Genomic DNA, 21,110 nt, shown 5'->3' with positions numbered 1-21,110 from the left:
GTTTTCCTTTAAGGAAAACGGGCTGCAAAGAGAAAAAAAAACTGCTTTATTTAAAAGCAGTCACGGACATGGTGGTCTGCTGTCTCCAGCAGGCCACCATCCCCGTGAGTGACTAGACTCGCTATGGGGTCGCAAACTGCGACCCACCTCATAAATATTTATGAGGTGGGTCTTTGCGACCCCATAGCGAGTCACAGAAGGTGTCTGAGACACCTTTCTGCATTTCCTTTTGCGAGTTGCAAATTGCGAGTCGCTGGGACTCGCAATTTGCACCTCGCAAAAGGAAATCTACCTACATCTGGCCCTAAGTATTCTAATGTGCACGAAACAGGGAAAGGGCGCAGTACCACTGGCTGTCACTAGGTGTCCCTTGACCTCTTTTGGCCACCTAAGGTACTGCACCCTGCAATCTTGAATTCATCACATCCCCAGTGACTTTTGGGCGCCGTGCTGAAAACTGAAGCGCGTGCCTGTTTTGTGAAAAGTTTTATGCTGTGCATTCAGTTTATGGGGGAGGGGAGACAAGAGTAATATGCTGTTTGAAAAAAAAAATAAGCACGAGGTCGGCTATATGAAACTTTACGCAGTCATGTAAAGCGCTCTTCCGATCAAGTTCGAGCTATATGAAATTTCACGTCCTCATGCAAAGTGCTCAGACACCACAAAGAAACAGCAGCATGCCCAAAACAAGGAAGAGGAAGAATCAAACATTTGGCCATGCAGTGCTAAGCAGCAAGGCAAAAGAAAAAAACTAGTGCACCACATTAAGGTATACGGCCGATCGTGCAATCATCCATGTAACAGGGTCAGTCTCCAAGGCGGTAAGAAAGCAGCCTCAAGGTGGGACAAACGTGGAGCATTTGCCTGCAAAATTAAGGGAATTTCGAAAGGCAGGCCAAGGAGCGAAAGAAAGCGGTGGGCATGAGATGGGCATGTTGCAAGCCCATAGATGTAGATTACAACATGCCGAGAGACAGCGTTTGTGGGCCGCTTAGGCTCTACCCAAAAAGAGACACCTACTGTCTCCATACGACCCCACAACCTACCACATTCTTGTTTTTTGGTCTATCTTGCACACGCTTTGATTACCACGATTTGTTTTTTTTGGATCCTGTCCGCAGTGGCCTGGCAGCATAGGTGGCCTGCAGGCTCTGATCTGCAGCTGAGAACCACCCAGATTCTCTGCCTGGCTCCTGTTGGCGGTGGATTAATATTTAGTTTGCATTCAAAGCCATGAAGATTCTTCTCTTTGCTTTAAAGACCCTATCTTGAGGCTACAGTACAAATCTCTCCTCCTGGAGGATGAGAGAGAGTGCGATGCTCGCGTCCTCCTATGCCTAGGATGCGTATGCTTATAGTCAGAGTCGGCCTTCCCGAGGATAGCGCCCTGGGTGGAAATACATGTGGCGCCCGCTGCTGCTGGTGAATAAAAGGAGGAACCAGGCTGCCACTTCTGTGTTCAGAGGTCAGTCCCTGGCTTGTGCCATCATGGTTAAAGAGCAACCCTAAAAAAATCTGTAGGTTCAAACTACGTTTTTCTTTGTCAGTCTGTGTAGGTGATGTTTAACGTGCACTGGATTTATTCAATTTTACTCATTTGTGGTGCATGATTTATGCAAGAGTTCACCCTGTCAGGGTGGGTGCATGTGGGATGAGTCTCATACGTGCCAAGAGTAAAACTAAACTTCGCACTTGTATAGCGCACTACTCACCCGTTGGGGTCTCAAGGCGCTGTACGCATACCGCTGCAGAACCCCTCCTGGCTTTTTCCCTGTGAGGCACCCACTCCTGGACAGCCCCAGGGTGAAGCCAGGCATCCAAGCGCTGTGAGGGCCGTTGTGGATATTAAGCAAGCTATTGCCCAGAGTTACAGAGTGGGACCCATTAATTAGATTAGGCACCGAGGCAAGAATTATCTAGTCCAAGGGAATTGAGCCCAAGACCCACCAAGGTGGGAATTGAACCCTGGTTCCGGGCCAGATCTCTGCCTCAGGGTCTGCCGCTCTAACCATTGTGCCACACTTCTCTACCAAGAGTACACTAGCATTGCTGTGAGAGAGAAAGTTCATGCCATTAGTCTGGCACAAAGCTGCCCCACGTGATTGCACATTTTACCTCACACCGTACAACTGTGAACAGAACTCAGACACATACCTGCAGCTTCTCGATGATGGGGGAGCTTTTCACCTTGTTCTTCTGAGGATGGAGAGCATTTCCAGCTGTTTTCTGTCAACAAAACAGAGAAAAAGACATAATTGAACCAAAAACGAATGTCTGGATGTCAACTACCTGAAATAAAACTCAAATTTCTGATGATCACTGTGGCACACATTTGATTCTGTTCTACCACACATCCCTCAATTGTTTTCTTTGTCAGAGAAATCTTGAAAAAAAATGTATAAATACTTTTTTCACCCAAGTTACAGCCATGCTTCTTGAGCCATCCTCTCCAGCTAGCATCACATTTAGAAAACTAAAACTCTTCAGATCACTGGGTAAGGAAACATACTCACAGCTAACTATGTCAACCACAGGGCACACGTATCACTTTGAGGCATAGTAGTTATCTTTGGTTGTCCCTAGATTCTTTATCTCAGGGGTTAAATTCTGCTTTCAAACACACAACATACATCACAAAAAGTAAGCAATCACTTTCACAGGATGGGAACTGAGATCCAGAATTACCCAGAAGAACATTTAGTACCCTTAGATGTGTGAAGATGTCCTACTTAGCATAGACTGTAGAAGTTAAGGATTAGTTGGCAAAATTATGTGGTCTACACGTGACTTTAAAGAGATGTCTACAATGACCATAAATACCTGCTTCATGAACAGACCAAAGCCAATTCCATGAATAAAACCCAGATGGACATGTGTTGCAGTAGACTACAGGGTCTGAGAGTTACTGTAGTCCTCTCCAACAAAGGCATTCATCTAAAAGCAAGCTAAGAAGGAAAATACAATACACTCAACCTGGGGTTTGAAGGAACTGGAAATAGATCAGAAAAGAGAAAACATAGGCCATAAGGTTACTAAAGTTAAAACAGTTACTCAAAAGGCGGAAAACCAGATGTTTAGGGTAAATCATACCTCAAGAATTTAGTACCTTAACATACTGGGATGGAAAGAGTAGGGCTGAAGGGTGTAACAACATCTATTACCGGGATTCTCAGAGTTTTAAGGATTTTGAAAACCATTTCACAGTAGTAACATGCGTTTACCAGGAAAAAGCAGACAAGACTTTGTGACCTGGCACCGTCCTACATGCGAATAGTCTTTGCCTTCCTTGACAGATTTGGTTTGTCTTGTATCCTTTACATGGACAAGAGAGATCACTGATGCCCTGCATAGCACTTGCTGTGCATCAAAGCCAAGATAACCTTCTGAGGCACTTGAAGAACCATATCAAAGTGCTGTGTATCTTGCAGTTTTCTAGCTGGAATTGAATACGGCTATGGTATCAAGATCGTGTTGAAACCAGTGCTTAATTTGTGCTTGTTGTTTACGGTGCTGAGCACCAGAACTTATTTCTGAGGGCCAGTGCTTATTCTTCTGCCCCAAGCTTTTGCTGGGAGCAAAAGACACATATGGGAAAGACAGAGGAAGAGAAAATCGAAAAAGCGTCACAATGGAAGAAAGCAGAAAGCTACAGGAGTGAGCTGAAGGAGTGGCTTTTAAATGGATTGAAAAGACCTGAGATGGCTTCACAATTACGCTGCCTCGGTATTCTGTGTTCTCCCATTTAATATTAGCAGCCGCATGTTTAAGAAGAGGGATTTGAGCACCGGCACGTTTTTATTTACAAATTAAGCTCTGGTTGAAACATATCCATCCATTACAGCTAGTATCTTCACAGAAAGCCTATGAAAGTACCATTTTCTTTCTGCATGTCTCTATTTTGAACTGGTGCAGAGAATACCAAGAACTTTTGTCCCCACTTAGATAGAAGTAAGTTGACAGCTTTGTTAATGTTTGTTGTGGAGCTTCTCAATGTGCTTAGTACTGGATGTATAGCTGATCCTGCAATTGAATTTTGGGACAGATATCCAATGGCACCAGGATATCAGTGGGGTTGCAGTTGCGCTTAACAAATGTTATTAATAGTAATAATATTAATAATGTGCTAAACCCGTGTTTCGCAAAAGCACACGGTTTCTTACCACAAAAAGACATTTTTGTATTGATTAAACCCCATTCACGATTTAGAATAACGTTTGCAACTCAGAAAACGGAGTGTGCATCTCATTCCGCATTGCAATTAGGAAGGGGAGTGAAAGGGATGTCTGTTCCTAACTTCCTGAGAATCTCAATTAAATGTATGAATAGTTTGCCACAATTGTGGTGTAATGATATTTGTGTTTTGAGCACTGACTCCACATTGCACTTAGACTAGCAGTACACCGTCACATTAGTGACCACCAACTTCATTTTTCCTATTGACTTTATTTTAGCATTAGCCACCGCCACGTTAAAAACTGCAACTATTTTTCCACGTTACACAATGTGCTCCTATTTTTATTCAGCATGTTTGCATGTTCTTTCCCACCAAGGGCTTAGGCTGATAAGAATGTACTAGGATGGCAGGGAAAAGTTGTGTTTTGATAGAGGGCACCTTGGGATTTTGGCCAATTCCCAACGTGTCCTTTTCAAAGATGACCTAAAATAACCAGCATTTTTTTAATAATAAATGTATGTAGTGAGAGGGAGTTTCTAGAATTCTCCTCTCTTGTTTGTTCAAAGTATAAGAGGCCGAGACCAGATAGACCGGGGAGTGACTCAGATCTCAGACAAGCACACAACGCTAAGATGTGTCATCCTTTCCGTGAGAATAATTGATCTCTTCCTCCACAATCGATTCTAGGATCTGGCGATCTGATACTGATTAGGAGGGACTTAAAGCAGATTTGCCGTTGTCTCATGGTGATGCATTTTTTAATTCATTATTTGCTTTGCATTGTAATATAGATACATATATTTGCTGTGTATATTGCAGTGGAGAATCATTTGTACATGTTGTCATTTCATTGCTGTGACCATTTTTAAACTAGTACTTTCAGCATGCTAATTTTCTTTACGAACCTTGTGAAGTGAATTAATAAATGTCTTCTTTAGACTAAGAAGCGCATTCCAAAGATTTTTGTCAGTGCATGAGTGTTTCAGCTAGGTCATTAGTGAAGCAAAGCATTTTGCCATAGTTGGACAATCTAAAGGGAAGTTAGAGGTTGAAAGTGTACGATCTAAAAGTGAAAATATGTGTGACAGAGTGTCAAAGGAAGCACCGCAAACCTTTTCTGAAAACGCATCTGAAATTAAAATGCCTTATGATATCTTGGCAAATGTGTTTTCTTGTTTATCAGGACTTTCTAAATTTTGGGATGGTGCTTGGATAAAACAGAGTTATTTACTGTTCTTATCTTAAAAAAAGGTGCTTTTCGACAGAATGATGACCTTTCTGTTCTAAGCAGGAGGCTTTGGATACTTTTGTCTGCTTACAGAAAAATGCATGTGAGATGTAAGCAGTTAGAATATGAAAATAAGAATTTAGAGAAACAACTTGATGACAGAATAATTACTTTAACTATGCTGTCTTGTCGGAATAAGTTATTACAAGTTAAGGCTGATTACTACCAAGCCGTCAGAGGGAAAGCTGGTTTTTCAGATTCCAGTAATAAGGAGGTTAAAAAATGTGGGGGCCAGTATGAGCTAGGTGAGCGAGAACGTAGTTTGTGCTCAGTCAATATTTAGATGAAAAATACAGAGTAGCCCATAGAAATTGGCAGGAGTTGAAATGCATTCTTTAAAAGATTACACCCAGCAAGAAGGTAAGGATGTTAAAGATATATTCACAGAGTTTTTGCAGAGTAAAATGTGTCCAGGACATAGAGAGATGTTTATACAGGTAAAACAAAAGATTTTGGAGTTTGCTACTCCTCGCACTACACCAGAGACACAGCGATTCATGGGATTGTTTGATTTTTGGAGACAACATGACCCTCATCTGAGTAAAATCTTAACCCTTTGGTACAAAGTGACAAGAAAAAAACATGAGTTTGAATGAGGTGAAGAGCAGCAGTGTGCTTTTGATTTGGCAAAAGAAACAATTCAACAGGCTTTAGACTTGTGTACAGTGCAGGAAGGAGACATTGTGTTGCATGTAACTATGAAGGGACAATATGTAGCTTGGAGCAGGTGGCAAAAGCAGAGAAGAACAGGAGTATCCCTGGGGTTCTGGACTGAAAAAATATCTGATGGGACTTTAAAAAACTGTACAGAGCATTTAAATGAGGCCCTCCAGATTCAGAATAACAGACCATTAAAAAATGCTGAAACACCCCTGATGCGAATGCTAACCCCAGTTTTGCAGACACAACCACATGTGGCCACCAACACCATCATGAACTGGGAAATAAAACCTAGAGCTTCAGCTCCTTACAGATCCACACCAGAATCTGCAGGTCTTGACCTACGTGCTTACAAATTTTCCCAAAGTGTCATAAGTCCAGTGTATGGAGGATTGGTGAGGAAGGGGACTGCCCCAGCCCTTCTAACAGAACAAGGAAAGGGAGGTCTTGGTTCAACTTTGGTAAGGTGTGAGTGGAATCCCCAAATGGCCCTCCAGAACCTGCAGGGATTATAGCCAAGAGCCCTAATAATGTTCTGCTGATCATAAAACAAGGAATGGAAAATGGGAGCACATTTCAGATGACAAATGTTATTTGCGAGAAAGATCATACTTGTTTCTTTTACAGATTATACTACGACTTGCCTCCGACCATGAGTGTGCTGTGTGGTCTCCCTTTGGGCGTGTGCGTTGGGGTCAGGAGGGACAGCACCCCCAACCTGAACCTGATTGATTGATCATGTTGCGCAACACCCCTGCTGCTTTTGAAGGGCAATACCTATGGATCCATTTGGCGCAAGTTGTGCTTCACAGATCAAAGTCCTTCATGGGAATAATGCAGAGTACCAAGGTGTCCTATCAATCTGTTTGATTGCAATTCTAATGGAACCAACAAAATGGCTTGTTATCACCTGGTGACTGCTGCCAGCCACATTAAACATGTTTAAGTTGCCACTTGGCTGACTGTTCTCGTATGGCAACCTCACTTTTACCTACATTCCAGCAAACATTACAGGTGGACCGTGTACCTTTACATGATTAGGACTCATGATGTTTCCATCTAACTCTATACCAACTCGTTATCCTAGAGACACTATTCAATTAGTATCCCAATCAGAATGTACAAGCTTAAGTCTTTCTATTATAGGTGTGCCTGGTTTAGCTAGTCATAATATCTGAATGATAAATAAGTTCAAAAATATTCTATTGCTTTATAGTGGTTGCTCTTATAAATTCACTATGTTGCTGTGTACAATACATACTTCATTTGCTTGTAATGTTTTTTTTAAAAAGTTGACTTTAAGACTATAGGGTATATGAGTCATTAGTCAAAAGGGTGGAGTGTAATGATAATTGTGTTTTGACCACTGACTCCATGTTGCACTTAGCCTAGCAGCACACCATCACATTATGCCTATTGACTTAATTTTTAGCATTAGCCACCTCCACGTTAAAAGCTCCAAGTACTTTTCCATGCCCACGTTATGCAATGTGCTCATGTTTTTATTCTGCATGTTTGTGTATTCGTTCCCACCAAGGACTTAGGCTGATAAGAATGTACTAGGACGGCGGGGAATGGTTTTGTTTTGATAGAGGGCACCTTGGGATTTTGGCCAATTCCCGACGTGTTCTTCTCAAAGCTGACCAAAAGTAACCAGCATTTTTTTAAATAATAAACGTATGTAGTGATTGATCTTATAAATTCACTATGTTGCTGTGTACAATACATACTTCATTTGCTTGTAGTGTTTAAAAAAATAAAAATAATAAGTTGATTTTAAGACTATAGTCTCGAGAGATTTTTGTCAGTGCATGAGTGTTGCAGCTCGATCATTAGTGAAGCAAAACATGTGGTCACAAACCATTGATATGTTACCAACCCGTTAAAGGAGATCGCAACAGATGTACAAGGAGGAAGCTCTTCCAATTGGATAGATTCCTCTTTGGGAATAGTGTTGATTACTGTTAGGGGGTGCTGGCAGTCCTCCAGGGCATTGCCTGCTCTCCCCAAAATCTTTCCAAAGGGTAAACATTTTTTTTAAAGCAGCACCAGTTCCTTTCAGAAATGTATCTTTTTTTAAAAAAACATCCTTTGGAAATGCAAATACAGGCATGGTGTTCTGCTGTTCCTTGCAGACATCATTCACTGGGTTTATAAACAATCAAGGGGATTGCAAATAGCGAGCTGCGTAATTAATATTCATTAGGCAGATTGTTCTGCGAATCCTCTGTAACTGGGGATTTTGCGATGTGGCCTATTGGTACCTAGGCTGTAGCACAAAATCAGAAACAAGTTCTAGATAGTTGGTGCACAATTTGCCACTACTATTTGCAGTATATCCCTTTGTTCAAATGGTCCTTAGTTTTTTAACAGCCTCACACGTGCAGATCATTAGTACCAGCATTGGGTACAAGTGCCACAGGACATATACATTGACCTAGGGACTCCTCCATCATTCTTATTTGAATCTTCCTGGCCACCTGAAGCTGAAAGGTGTACCTCAGTTTATGTAACAACCAGAAGTACATTTTTGTGACCGCAACACTTCTGTCTGATTACGTCTCATGCCCACATAGAGATGTCAGCCCCTGCATCAGTAAAACTAATCCTACTTTATTTTATTCAAATGTTGTTTTTAGGTCATGTGGATGGGAAAATAACATGAAAAAAATATTGGTTATGACCAAAAAATATAAAGCAAAATAAAATTAATTGAAAGGGACTGGTGGTTTAAAATTCATTAGATTTAAGTCTATGGGTAGCACAGGGATAGGATTTATCGCTAGGGTTGGGGGTTAAAGTTACTGTTACAGGAAGGTAAAGAGTCAGGATTATGGTTAGGCATATGTTTAGGAGTGGTTTGAGTGAGTATTACTAGAAGTAATTTTTGGCACTAAGGATTTGTCATACTAGTGTCATCATTGTTGAACATATAATCTTACTCATAATTTTCGCCATTATGCATTCTTCATTGCAGGTTCATTTTAATGGTACTGCACCATTAAGAGTTTCGTCATTCTTACACATTCCTCACATACGGCGCATAGAAAGCACTGTACACACCACTTTAAAGAGCACTACATCACAGTGCATTAACCATCCACAACCCTGCTTCTGCACCTATTACTCATTGACTTCATTCTTGTCTTTGATCATTTACATGGACCTGCTGCCTTTTGGCTAGGTTCGCACTACAGAAATTCATCATACATACATACATACATGAGCAGGCCTAATGTTTGAAAAACATGACATATCCTCCAGGTGTTAGGCAACTTCAAAAACACAGCTGCTTGACTCACACATTTAGTCATACAATAAAAACCAATAAATCTAGGAGCAAATTGTAGATGTGACCCTGAGATTGAGAGTGTAGTTGACAATCAAACTCTCTCTTAATTTATACAGAGGGTGCTCCCTACTCTTTCTCATTCTTGTATGTTGTCTTTGTTGCTTATAAATATTACTGGATGATTGTAAGAAGTCATTAACAGATGATACTAGATACTTTGCTAAAGACGAAGGTCTAATACCAGGGGGCTTCCTATGAGAGTAGTAGAATGTAGAAAAACCTAATCAACTATGAATCACATAACCCACTCACTCCATTTCTCTGTCTTGATTCATTAAAAAGCAATAGACAAATTGTTCTGAAGTACGGTTCAATCATTGTCTCTCCATCCGTCTACAGACGGAAGTTAGTGGACTTGTAAATAAAAGAGTATTCTAAACATAAGACATGAACTGTGGACCTCTGCCAGTTATCATCACCTCTGGTAGACCATGTATTCTAGCTACTTCTCTTAAAATTAAAAATGTTTTGCCAGTTCAGAAAGCAATGCCATTAACCCCTTCCCCGCCACGGACGTAATGGTTACGTCCATGGCAGCGCCCGTGTGGCGCCATGGACGTAACCATTACGTCCTGAATGCTTCCCTCGGGAGAAGCGCTAGCGCTCCTCCCGAGGGCCGCCCCCCCACCCCCCTAGGTCAGGGCTGACCGGGGAATCCCTTCCCTTCCACCCCCGACCCCCCCAACCCCCCCTGTGACGTCAGCGCGCGCGCGCGTGCTGATGTGTCACAGGGGCCTCCCTCGTCGCGCTGGAAGCTCTGCTTCCAGCGCGATTGAAAAAGAAATGCAAAAGCATTTCTTTTTCAATCACTTGGGAGGCCCGGTGCGGCTTCAAAGGGAAGGAAAAGTATTTATTTTAGGCCATTTCTGCCCCCCCGGGGGACAGATCGGCCTATTATTAGGCCGAACTGCCCCGGGGGGGGGCAGAACACTCTAGGCGCCAGGGCAATTTTTTTTTTTTTTTTTTTTTTTTGTTGTTTCTTTTTTTAGAGATGGGGAGCGACCCATCAGGCAAGGGTCGCTCCCCTGGGGGGGCAAATTGTATTTAGACCATTTCTGCTCCCCTGGGGGCAGATTGGCCAATTTTAGGTCAATCTGCCCCCAAGGGGGCAGAAACCACTAGGCACCGGGGATTTGTTTTTTGGCGCCAATGTCACGCAGGGGGAGCGACCCCGTAGGCAAGGGTCGCTCCCGGGGGGGGGGGTGGGGGTTGGGGGGGGCAAATTTATTTTAGGCCATTTCTGCCCCCCCGGGGGACAGATCGGCCTATTATTAGGCCGAACTGCCCCCGGGGGGGGGGCAGAACACTCTAGGCGCCAGGGCAATTTTTTTTTTGTGTTTTTTTTTTTTGGTTGTTTCTTTTTTTAGAGATGGGGAGCGACCCATCAGGCAAGGGTCGCTCCCCTGGGGGGGCAAATTGTATTTAGACCATTTCTGCCCCCCTGGGGGCAGATTGGCCAATTTTAGGTCAATCTGCCCCCAAGGGGGCAGAAACCACTAGGCACCGGGGATTTGTTTTTTGGCGCCAATGTCACGCAGGGGGAGCGACCCCGTAGGCAAGGGTCGCTCCCGGGGGGGGGTGGGTGTTGGGGGGGCAAATTTATTTTAGGCCATTTCTGCCCCCCCCGGGGGCAGATCGGCCTATTATTAGGCCGATCTGCCCCCGGGGGGGGGGGGGGCAGAAACCTCTAGGCGCCAGGGGAATTTTTCTTTTTTTTCTTTGTTTTTTTTTTTTAGAGATGGGGAGCGACCCATCAGGCAAAAGTCGCTCCCCTGGGGGACAAATTGTATTTAGGCCATTTCTGCCCCCCTTGGGGGCAGATTGGCTGAGTTTAGGTCAACCTGCCCCCAAGGGGGCAGAAACCACTAGGCACCAGGGATTTGTTTTTTGGTGCCAATGTCACGCAGGGGGAGCGACCCCGTAGGCAAGGGTCGCTCCCGGCGGGGGAGGGTGGGGGTTGGGGGGGCAAATTTATTTTAGGGCATTTCTGCCCCCCCCCCCTGGGGCCGGCTGAGCTACAGGCCAAACACCACGGGTAGGCACCTTGCAAAAAACACCTCTGTTTTCTGTGAAAAAATATGTTGTGTCCACGTTGTGTTTGGGGCCATTTCCTTTTGTGGGCGCTAGGCCTACCCACAGAAGTGATGTACCATTTTTATCGAGAGACTTAGGGGAACGCTGGGTGGAAGGAAATTTGTGGCTCCTCTCAGATTCCAGAACTTTCTGTCACCGAAATGAGAGGAAAAAGTGTTTTTTTAGCCAAATTTTGAGGTTTGCAAAGGATTCTGGGTAACAGAACCTGGTCCGAGCCCCGCAAGTCACCCCTCCTTGGATTCCCCTAGGTCTCTAGTTTTCAGAAATGCACAGGTGTGGTAGGTTTCCCTAGGTGCCGGCTGAGCTAGAGGCCAAAATCTACAGGTAGGCACTTCGCAAAAAACACCTCTGTTTTTTTCCAAAATTTAGGATGTGTCCACGTTGCGCTTTGGGGTGTTTCCTGTCGCCGGCGCTAGGCCTACCCACGCAAGTGAGGTATCATTTTTATCGGGAGACTTGGGGGAACGCTGGGTGGAAGGAAATTTGTAGCTCCTCTCAGATTCCAGAACTTTCTGCCACAGAAATGTGAGGGACATGTGTTTTTTTAGCCAAATTTTGAGGTTTGCAAAGGATTCTGGGTAACAGAACCTGGTCCGAGCCCCGCAAGTCACCCCTCCTTGGATTCCCCTAGGTCTCTAGTTTTCAGAAATGCACAGGTTTGGTAGGTTTCCCTAGGTGCCGGCTGAGCTAGAGGCCAAAATCTACAGGTAGGCACTTCGCAAAAAACACCTCTGTTTTTTTCCAAAATTTAGGATGTGTCCACGTTGAGCTTTGGGGTGTTTCCTGTCGCCGGCGCTAGGCCTACCCACGCAAGTGAGGTATCATTTTTATCGGGAGACTTGGGGGAACGCTGGGTGGAAGGAAATTTGTGGCTCCTCTCAGATTCCAGAACTTTCTGCCACAGAAATGTGAGGAACATGTGTTTTTTAGCCAAATTTTGAGGTTTGCAAAGGATTCTGGGTAACAGAACCTGGTCCGAGCCACACAAGTCACCCCTCCTTGGATTCCCCTAGGTCTCTAGTTTTTAGAAATGCATAGGTTTGGTAGGTTTCCCTAGGTGGCGGCTGAGCTAGAGGCCAAAATCTACAGGTAGTCACTTTGCTAAAAACAGCTCTGTTTTCTGTGATATGTCCACGTTGTGTTTTGGGGCATATCCTGTCGCGGGCGCTAGGCCTACCCACACAAGTGAGGTATCATTTTTATCGGGAGACATGGGGGAACGCTGGGTGGAAGGAAATTTGTGGCTCCTCTCAGATTCCAGAACTTTCTGCCACAGAAATGTGAGGAACATGTGTTTTTTTAGCCAAATTTTGAGGTTTGCAAAGGATTCTGGGTAACAGAACCTGGTCCGAGCCCCGCAAGTCACCCCTCCTTGGATCCCCCTAGGTCTCTAGTTTTCAGAAATGCACAGGTTTGGTAGGTTTCCCTAGGTGGCGGCTGAGCTAGAGGCCAAAATCTACAGGTAGTCACTTTGCTAAAAACAGCTCTGTTTTCTGTGATATGTCCACGTTGTGTTTTGGGGCATATCCTGTCGCGGGCGCTAGGCCTACCCACACAAGTGAGGTATCATTTTTATCGGGAGACGTGGGGGAACGCTAGGTGGAAGGAAATTTGTGGCTCCTCTCAGATTCCAGAACTTTCTGCCACAGAAATATGAGGAACATGTGTTTTTTTAGCCAAATTTTGAGGTTTGCAAAGGATTCTGGGTAACCGAACCTGGTCCGAGCCACACAAGTCACCCCTCCTTGGATTCCCCTAGGTCTCTAGTTTTCAGAAATGCACAGGTTTGGTAGGTTTCCCTAGGTGGCGGCTGAGCTAGAGGCCAAAATCTACAGGTAGTCACTTTGCTAAAAACAGCTCTGTTTTCTGTGATGTGTCCAGGTTGTGTTTTGGGGCATATCCTGTCGCGGGCGCTAGGCCTACCCACACAAGTGAGGTATCATTTTTATCGGGAGACATGGGGGAATGCTGGGTGGAAGGAAATTTGTCGCTCCTCTCAGATTCCAGAACTTTCTGCCACAGAAATGTGAGGAACATGTGTTTTTTTAGCCAAATTTTGAGGTTTGCAAAGGATTCTGGGTAACAGAACCTGGTCCGAGCCACACAAGTCACCCCTCCTTGGATTCCCCTAGGTCTCTAGTTTTCAGAAATGCACAGGTTTGGTAGGTTTCCCTAGGTGGCGGCTGAGCTAGAGGCCAAAATCTACAGGTAGTCACTTTGCTAAAAACAGCTCTGTTTTCTGTGATGTGTCCACGTTGTGTTTTGGGGCATATCCTGTCGCGGGCGCTAGGCCTACCCAAACAAGTGAGGTATCATTTTTATCGGGAGACTTGGGGGAACATAGAATAGCAAAACAAGTGTTATTGCCCCTTGTCTTTCTCTACATTTATTCCTTCCAAATATAGGGGTGTGTGTAAAAAAGACATCTATTTGAGAAATTCCATGTAATTCACGTGCTACTATGGTCACCCCGGAATTCAGAGATGTGCAAATAACCACTGCTCCTCAACACCTTATCTTGTGCCCTTTTTGGAAATGCATAGGTTTTCTTGATAGCTATTTTTTACTCCTTATATTTCAGCAAATGAATTACTGTATACCCGGTATAGAATGAAAACGCACTGCAGGGTGCAGCTCATTTATTGGCTCTGGGTTCCTCGGGTTCTTGATGAACCTACAAACCCTATATATCCCCGCAACCAGAGGAGTCCAGCAGACGTAACAGTATATTGCTTTCGATAATCTGACATTGCAGGGAAAAGTTACAGAGTAAAAAGTAGAGAAAAATTGATGTTTTTTTCACCTCAATTTCAATATTTTTCTTTTTCAGCTGTTATTTTCTGTAGGAAACCCTTGTAGGATCTACACAAATGACCCCTTGCTGAATTCAGAATTGTGTCTACTTTTCAGAAATGTTTAGGTTTCTGGGATCCAGCATTGGTTTCATGACCATTCCTGTCACTGACTGGAAGGAGGCTGAAAGCACAAAAAATTGCACAAATGGGGTATGCCCCAGTAAAATGCCAAAATTGTGTTGAAAAATTGGGTTTTCGGATTCAAGTCTGCCTGTTCCTGAAAGCTGGGAAGCTGCTGAGTTTAGCACCGCAAACCCTTTGTTGATGCCATTTTCAGGGGAAAAACCACAAGCCTTCTTCTGCAGCCACTTTTTCCAATTTAAAAAAAAAAAAAAAAAAATTCCCTGTATTTTGGCCAATTTCTTGGCCTCTTTCAGGGGAACCCACAAAGTCTGGGTACCTCCAGAATCCCTAGGATGTTGGAAAAAAAGGACGCAAATTTGGCTTGGTTAGCTTATGTGGACAAAAAGTTATGCGGGCCTAAGCGCGAACTGCCCCAAATAGGCAAAAAAAGGCCTGGCACAGGAGGGGGAAAAGGCCTGGCAGCGAAGTGGTTAAAGGAACAAATTGTCCTAGCTTCAAAGAGTAGTTAGGCGTAGGACAACATAACCTTTAGATTTAGTGAGACCTACATATACGCTAAAGAAATTTGATACAGAGTGTAACTTGGTGTTGGTAAAGGTTGGAGAATCCAGTATATTTAGCAATGCTGGTCTTAGCTTGTGCATAAACGGAGCAATTGTATGTACTTCACTATAGTTTGTTGGAAATTAGCCCTCCAGACATAACCGGATATCAAATCTTTGGTTTTCTTAATTCTTGGACGATCTGCTACAGGAGCTTTACGTGGCAGTTTCAAGACTTCTTGTTGCTGTTCTTCTGTGGGAATGAGTACTCTAGTGTAATACAAATATTCTTGTTTCAGATTACCAGGAGAAAGTTTACGTCTGATCCCTTGCTCAGCATTAATTTCTTGCTAACTCTTCCTAGATTTTAGGAATTTAGGAAAGCGTAGAAGACTCGCCTCTTTAAAGAACACTACATCACAGCGTATTAAGTGTGGACAGCTCACCTTCCTCTCCTATAGCTCCTTGACTTTATGCTCCTCTTTGGCCATGTTCAACACTACTCTGCTTTAAGGTAGGTTTGCGCTATATAGAATTACCATTACATACATATATGCATATATAAATAACTTTGAGGATTTAAAGATGTGTATCAGAAATAAAAAAACTTCAATTATATAAACAGTTGATTCTAACAAAGCCTGTGAAAGCATCTGTTTCTTACAATCATTATATAACTAGGACCCAACTATTGGACTACTCCTAGTGGTTCTGTTAATGCTTCAGTTCCCACCATGAGAAATTCACATTCAGGAATGCCAAGATGGCACGGCATGTGATGGAACCATTATCTAGATGCTGGTTTCCTGATGATGAAGGTTATCATCTATTAAGACAGATCCATTCCCTTTGCCCCTCCTCCCCACCAGACCTTCGAATCGAACACCACTCACCTCCTCACCATTGTGACCCAACTCTGCCTTGGTAACTGGAAGCGGAAGCGAGCACGGTGGTTTCTTGCGGATTGGCTTGGGAAGAGGCACCTGAGAAGAATCAAGAGAAACAGGCAGTCAGGGAAGAAGAACAACAGAGAATTCTAATGCAGTGCAAACAAAGATAGAGGGACAAGACGTGTAACAAAAACTCTAGAGTTTTCCCGATGCAGATTATCTTTCTGCAAATTCCCCACCTAAACAGCATAGCTCCAGTTCCTTAATATAATGCTCACACTCTTAGTTACCAAGATAGTAAATGATATAGGTACCGATAGTTCTAGCCACTTAAATAAAAAATATCATGGTTGAAACTCATGGGCTAAGAGAGCTTGATTTAGAGGTGGGCAATAACAGAGGGTAAGCAAAAGATTTTGAAGTTATCCATCCACACCTCGGCCACTAGAAGCTTCCTGTTTGTGTTTCTTTAAATTACAGATACTCCACTGCACTGGCATCTCTTGGGCTCCACGTTTGGGCTTCACCACTACAGCTGTTGAATGGGCCAGGAGGCAACACAGAAAAACAAACTGTGTCTTGCTACACACATTGAATTGTCCAAACACCTCACTGCAAAGCGGAGTTGTTACTTAAACTGTTCAAATTGGATTCTGTATGTGTGTATATAATTATTTTTTTATATGTATATATCATTTATATATATATATATATATATACACACACACATACACAAACTCCGATTCAAGCAAACATGGCTTATTATTATTATTATATGTATACTTTTCTCAATGGTCCAATGAATGCCACCCTTACAATACACATCTGGACATGCCACTGATCCACCAGTGAAGACACCTCCATCTCAGTCACTGTGTCAGCCATTGTGGGATGCTAACTCTGTCAAATACTGAGACGGGTAGGACCAGTTCTGACACCAGCTCTGCAGAGTTACTTGCCTAAAGTACTAACACAGGAAGGTGGTGAAAGGTGAGGCAGTCTTTCACAGAAATGCCCTGAAATTCTGGGAAACACAAGGGCGCAGAGCTAAAAAAAAACGTAGGGGAATTTCCACTGCCAGTGGGATGGGAAATTCTAAATCAGGCTGTAAACATTTTTGTCACGCCTCAGCTCCTAGATCCCACACATGTTCACAATTTAGTTGCAGGGAACTATTCTGGACAATGGAAAGTTGTGTTTAGTTAATCTTTTGTTATATTATTGGTCATTTCTATTATGTTTCATACAATTAAACTCCAAGCATCCCGGGGGGACCAGGAAAGATGGAGAGGAGGAAACAGGAGGCAGATAGGAGAGGCCCAGACAGAACGAACTGACTGATCGTTATAAGAAAATTCACATATGTTTTAGTTATGTTATGTTACTTGCATTTATTTGGTGTATTTTTTGCAAAGCTTCTTGGCAATGTAGGAGTACAAAAATAACCAACAGATAAAAATAAAATATAGACAGAAACACTCCGTTATGACAGCTTCAGGCATCAGGAAAAAGAAAGATTGAAACAACATCTGTAACTTCATGAGGTGACGTTCTGAAGATAATCCGTGTGGGAGTGATATTCACTCCTTTGCTGCATTCACTGAGAAGGCTCTCTCTCCGTGCCTCACAGTTCTCATTTTTGGGACGCTTATACAAACTGACATATGCAAAGCAAACTGATCAACACAACTAGCTTACTCTACAAAGCCTTTTCCACCTAATATTTAAGATTGACCTTTGTATCTCCCACCCAGAGTGAATTCACCGGCTGTTTCCCAATTATGGATGGAACATTAGACTGGACATGTCCCCTGGAGCAGCTATGACACTGCACATCCATGTTTACACAAAAGGAATATAGTGTGAGACAGGACACCGTTCCACCACCTGACTGGACTCCATGGGCCAGATGTATCATTATTTCAAATAGCAATTACCTAATTGCATTTCTCTGCAAATCACAATTAGGTAATTGCTATTTGAATGTATGAAACTCCATGAGATTCATTTAGCGTTTCCTAATGGGTCACATACCGACCTACCTCATTAATATACTACTTGAAGTAGGTGGTAAAATCTGAATGTTTTGTGACCGCGTTTCGATCACAAAACATTCCTACATACTGCTGCGATTTGGTACACCCTAAACACGCCCCTTCCTAATACCTAATCAGTATGTATTCACAATTCCAAATTGTGATTCATTAACAAGATACCCAATCGCAAATTGGAATTTATACATACCAAAATGTATTTCTGCGTTTGCAACCGGCCCGATTGGGCCATCTGGAACTGCAAAAATGCATGATACATATGGCCCCAAATACTCTCATATAACTACAGGGAGAGATGCAGCACTGCAATAACACACCCTAGAAAATACATAAATAAATGAACTGCTAACAAGGCCAAATTGAAGGAAATGCCAGTGGCTGTTTTGAACATGGAATCTGCCAACCAGCAGCGGCCTTTTGTCCTCGCTTTAGGACGCAGCGTGCTCCAGACTTGTTTTCTTCAGTACTCTTTCGAACGTACTAGCGAACTAGGGGCCAGATTCACAAAGGTGAACTTAGACTTTTGCTCCAAGTTTAGACCAAAAGTCTACGTTTACGACTTTTCAGTATTCACAAAAAGTGTGGACAGAAAGATACTACTCGTAACTTACCTTGAATATTGAAAAGTCGTAAACTTAAACTTTTGGTCTAAACCTAGACCAAAAGTCTAAGTTTACCTTTGTGAATCGGGCCCATGGTTTTTATCTTGCCAGAACCAGGGGCCTGCCATTTAATCACTAAGTCTGTGACTTTTCAAGACATTGCCAGTTGGATAATGTCATATATCTCTCATGGCTATGCAAGAGCCAAAGCTCTGTCTAGTGTTCGGGCACACTCGCCAGGTCTAAAGCAAAATCCTGGGATGTCTCCTAGTAAGTGAGCCATGCTGGAGTAGATGCCACATGGTCACTTAGGCTACCCCTTACACATTTTGCCGACACTACACTCTTGGGGCTTCACCCAGACGAAGTTGGAGTGGATTCGTGGATTTCTGTGCCTCCTGTCAGCTGCGGCTCGCTGGAGTTATGGGGGTGGGGCAGCGCGCGGGGGGTGGGAAGGGCAGATTAATAGGACAAAAATAAATAAATAAAAAACGTACCTCAATGCCGTGCTGCGATCCTCCATCGTCACCTCACAGCCTGCTGTGCGACCAATCCTGACGCTGCTCAAAGCAGCATTAGGACTGACTGGGAGCGCCCAGGCAGACTGGAAGCCTGTGCCTGCTCTCTCTAGCCCGGCAACACAGTGCCGGGGTGGAGAGAGCACACTGCGCATATGTGTTTGGCCGGCCCGAGACAGCCGGCCAAACACACTTGTGCTCTGAGTGGGAGTGCACAGTGCACTCCCCTCTGCTTGTCGCCCCCAATGCCCTGCCCCATTCACAACCAAAGGATAATAAACATAGTTTATTATCCTTTGATTGTGAAAGGTTTGCAGCTTCTGCTGCTGACGGGGGAGCATCGCCACCGCCTCCGGTTTGCCTAGGTATACGCTGCCTGATCCTGCTCTTACCTCCCCCATTCCACATCCTCAGTTGCTATCGAATCTACCACAAAAGGTGAGGCTAGGAATGGAAGCCCATCATCTCAGCGTTGGTACATGGGATGGCAGGATTTTAAAAAAATATATATTTTTATTTTATGGTAGAAAGAGCAAACAAATGTATGTCGACAATGCACATAATACACTGTAGCACTGAGACAAAGTCAATCAAAATCAGTTTCCCTTCAGCTGTTAGTTACACCCATTCCCCCTCTACGTTTAATCTGAGCGAGCTATGCATGACGCATGAACACTGGTACTCTCAACAGAGACACATAGGACTCCTCAATTATCATTCCACTTCCCCCATATTTTGGCCCATTTTTGTGGGCAGCCACTGCTCTCACAGACCACTTTCTCTGCTAGCATGCACCAGCCCATTTCCTATTCCCAATTTCCAATATTGCACTTAGCCACCATCATGCCCAATGTCATCCAGATCTGATCCATGCTGGTAAGGTCAGTTGCATCTCAGATATTCAGGAGGCACCACTTTGCGGTGGCACCCATGTTGCTCCCACAAATGATATTCAGACAAGTAAGCACTGACTCCCAATATTGTTGAATGGCCGGGCAGCTCCATATAATGTGAAAACAATTTCCCACTTGGCCGCACCTCTTGTGACACAGTGCAGTCGTCGTCCTGTCCATCTTCACAATAGTAGTGCATGCATAGTAGCATCTGTGTAGAATTTTGAATTCCACCAGGGATTTCAGACAGGCTTGGTCTGGTCTGCCATGTGGAGCAAGACTGAGCACGTAGGATAGGAGACAGGTAATTGACAGCGCAAGGTTAATGCGGCTCAGGTGCGCTGCACTAGGCCAGATTGGGCTTCCTTCGTTGTTACCGCCTGCATGAGACATTCTTCCACACAGGGACACCAGACGGCTCTTCTGTTGCCGCAGAAAGGCCCTTACCAGTGCCATGATCTCAGTAAAGACATAACTAATGCCAAATGGCAGTGTCCTGTACTGGTCGTTTTGGTTTCCCAGCATACGCCAGAACTGCTCCTTCTGTACCTGCAGTCTGGGTATGTGGAAGTAAATTGTCTCCAGATTCACTGCATTGTTATGGACAACTGCCAGGATATTGCCCAGAGGCAGCATGTTGAACCACTGCAGGAGAAGGAACTTATTTCAACTGCAGAGATCCAAAATGCACCAGCGCTGTCACCCTTTTTCCTTACAACAGCAGCAGGAGTGGTATTTGTGGATTCTTTCAGGGGTGGGGCTGGCTCTGCTACTGGTAAAATTAGATATATGTTGACCTCGTATATTCTTGAGGAGCCAAATGGGGCAGAAGTGGCTCGAGGTTGGGGGAACAGGCTTGGTCTTTTCACCAAAGGATCTCTTTTTTCACACCTCTGGTTGGGGCCTGAGGAGGAGCAGGCTGTTTTCAGTGGTTTGAAATGAAAAGACCCTTTAGCCTTCAGGGTCTGGAACACCTTTGTCAGCCCAAAGAGAGAAAGTGGTCTTGGTGGTACCGCTTTGATGACACTCACTGATTTTGCTATAACCATGTCAGTCTTATACCTGGAGGAGCTCATCCATGGATGATCGAATAAGCTTACCCCA

The 21,110-nt window shown here is 43.9% G+C and overlaps 1 protein-coding gene across 1 annotated transcript in view; it reads right to left on the bottom strand.

Moving 5' to 3' along the window:
- RCSD1 (RCSD domain containing 1) overlaps positions 1 to 21,110 on the bottom strand; it is a 190,635-nt gene that overhangs the window by 47,473 nt on the left and 122,052 nt on the right. The window contains exons 3-4 of the mRNA XM_069202763.1: positions 15,943 to 16,032; positions 2,155 to 2,226 (exon numbers count right to left, since the gene is read on the bottom strand). Of these exons, the coding sequence (XP_069058864.1) occupies positions 2,155 to 2,226; positions 15,943 to 16,032 (162 nt within the window). The remainder of the gene's footprint in view (positions 1 to 2,154; positions 2,227 to 15,942; positions 16,033 to 21,110) is intronic.

Source organism: Pleurodeles waltl, chromosome 8, assembly GCF_031143425.1.
Source record: "Pleurodeles waltl isolate 20211129_DDA chromosome 8, aPleWal1.hap1.20221129, whole genome shotgun sequence".
Taxonomy (NCBI): domain Eukaryota; kingdom Metazoa; phylum Chordata; class Amphibia; order Caudata; family Salamandridae; genus Pleurodeles; species Pleurodeles waltl.
Note: the sequence above shows the minus strand (reverse complement) of the source record. Positions and strands in the feature narration are given on the sequence as shown.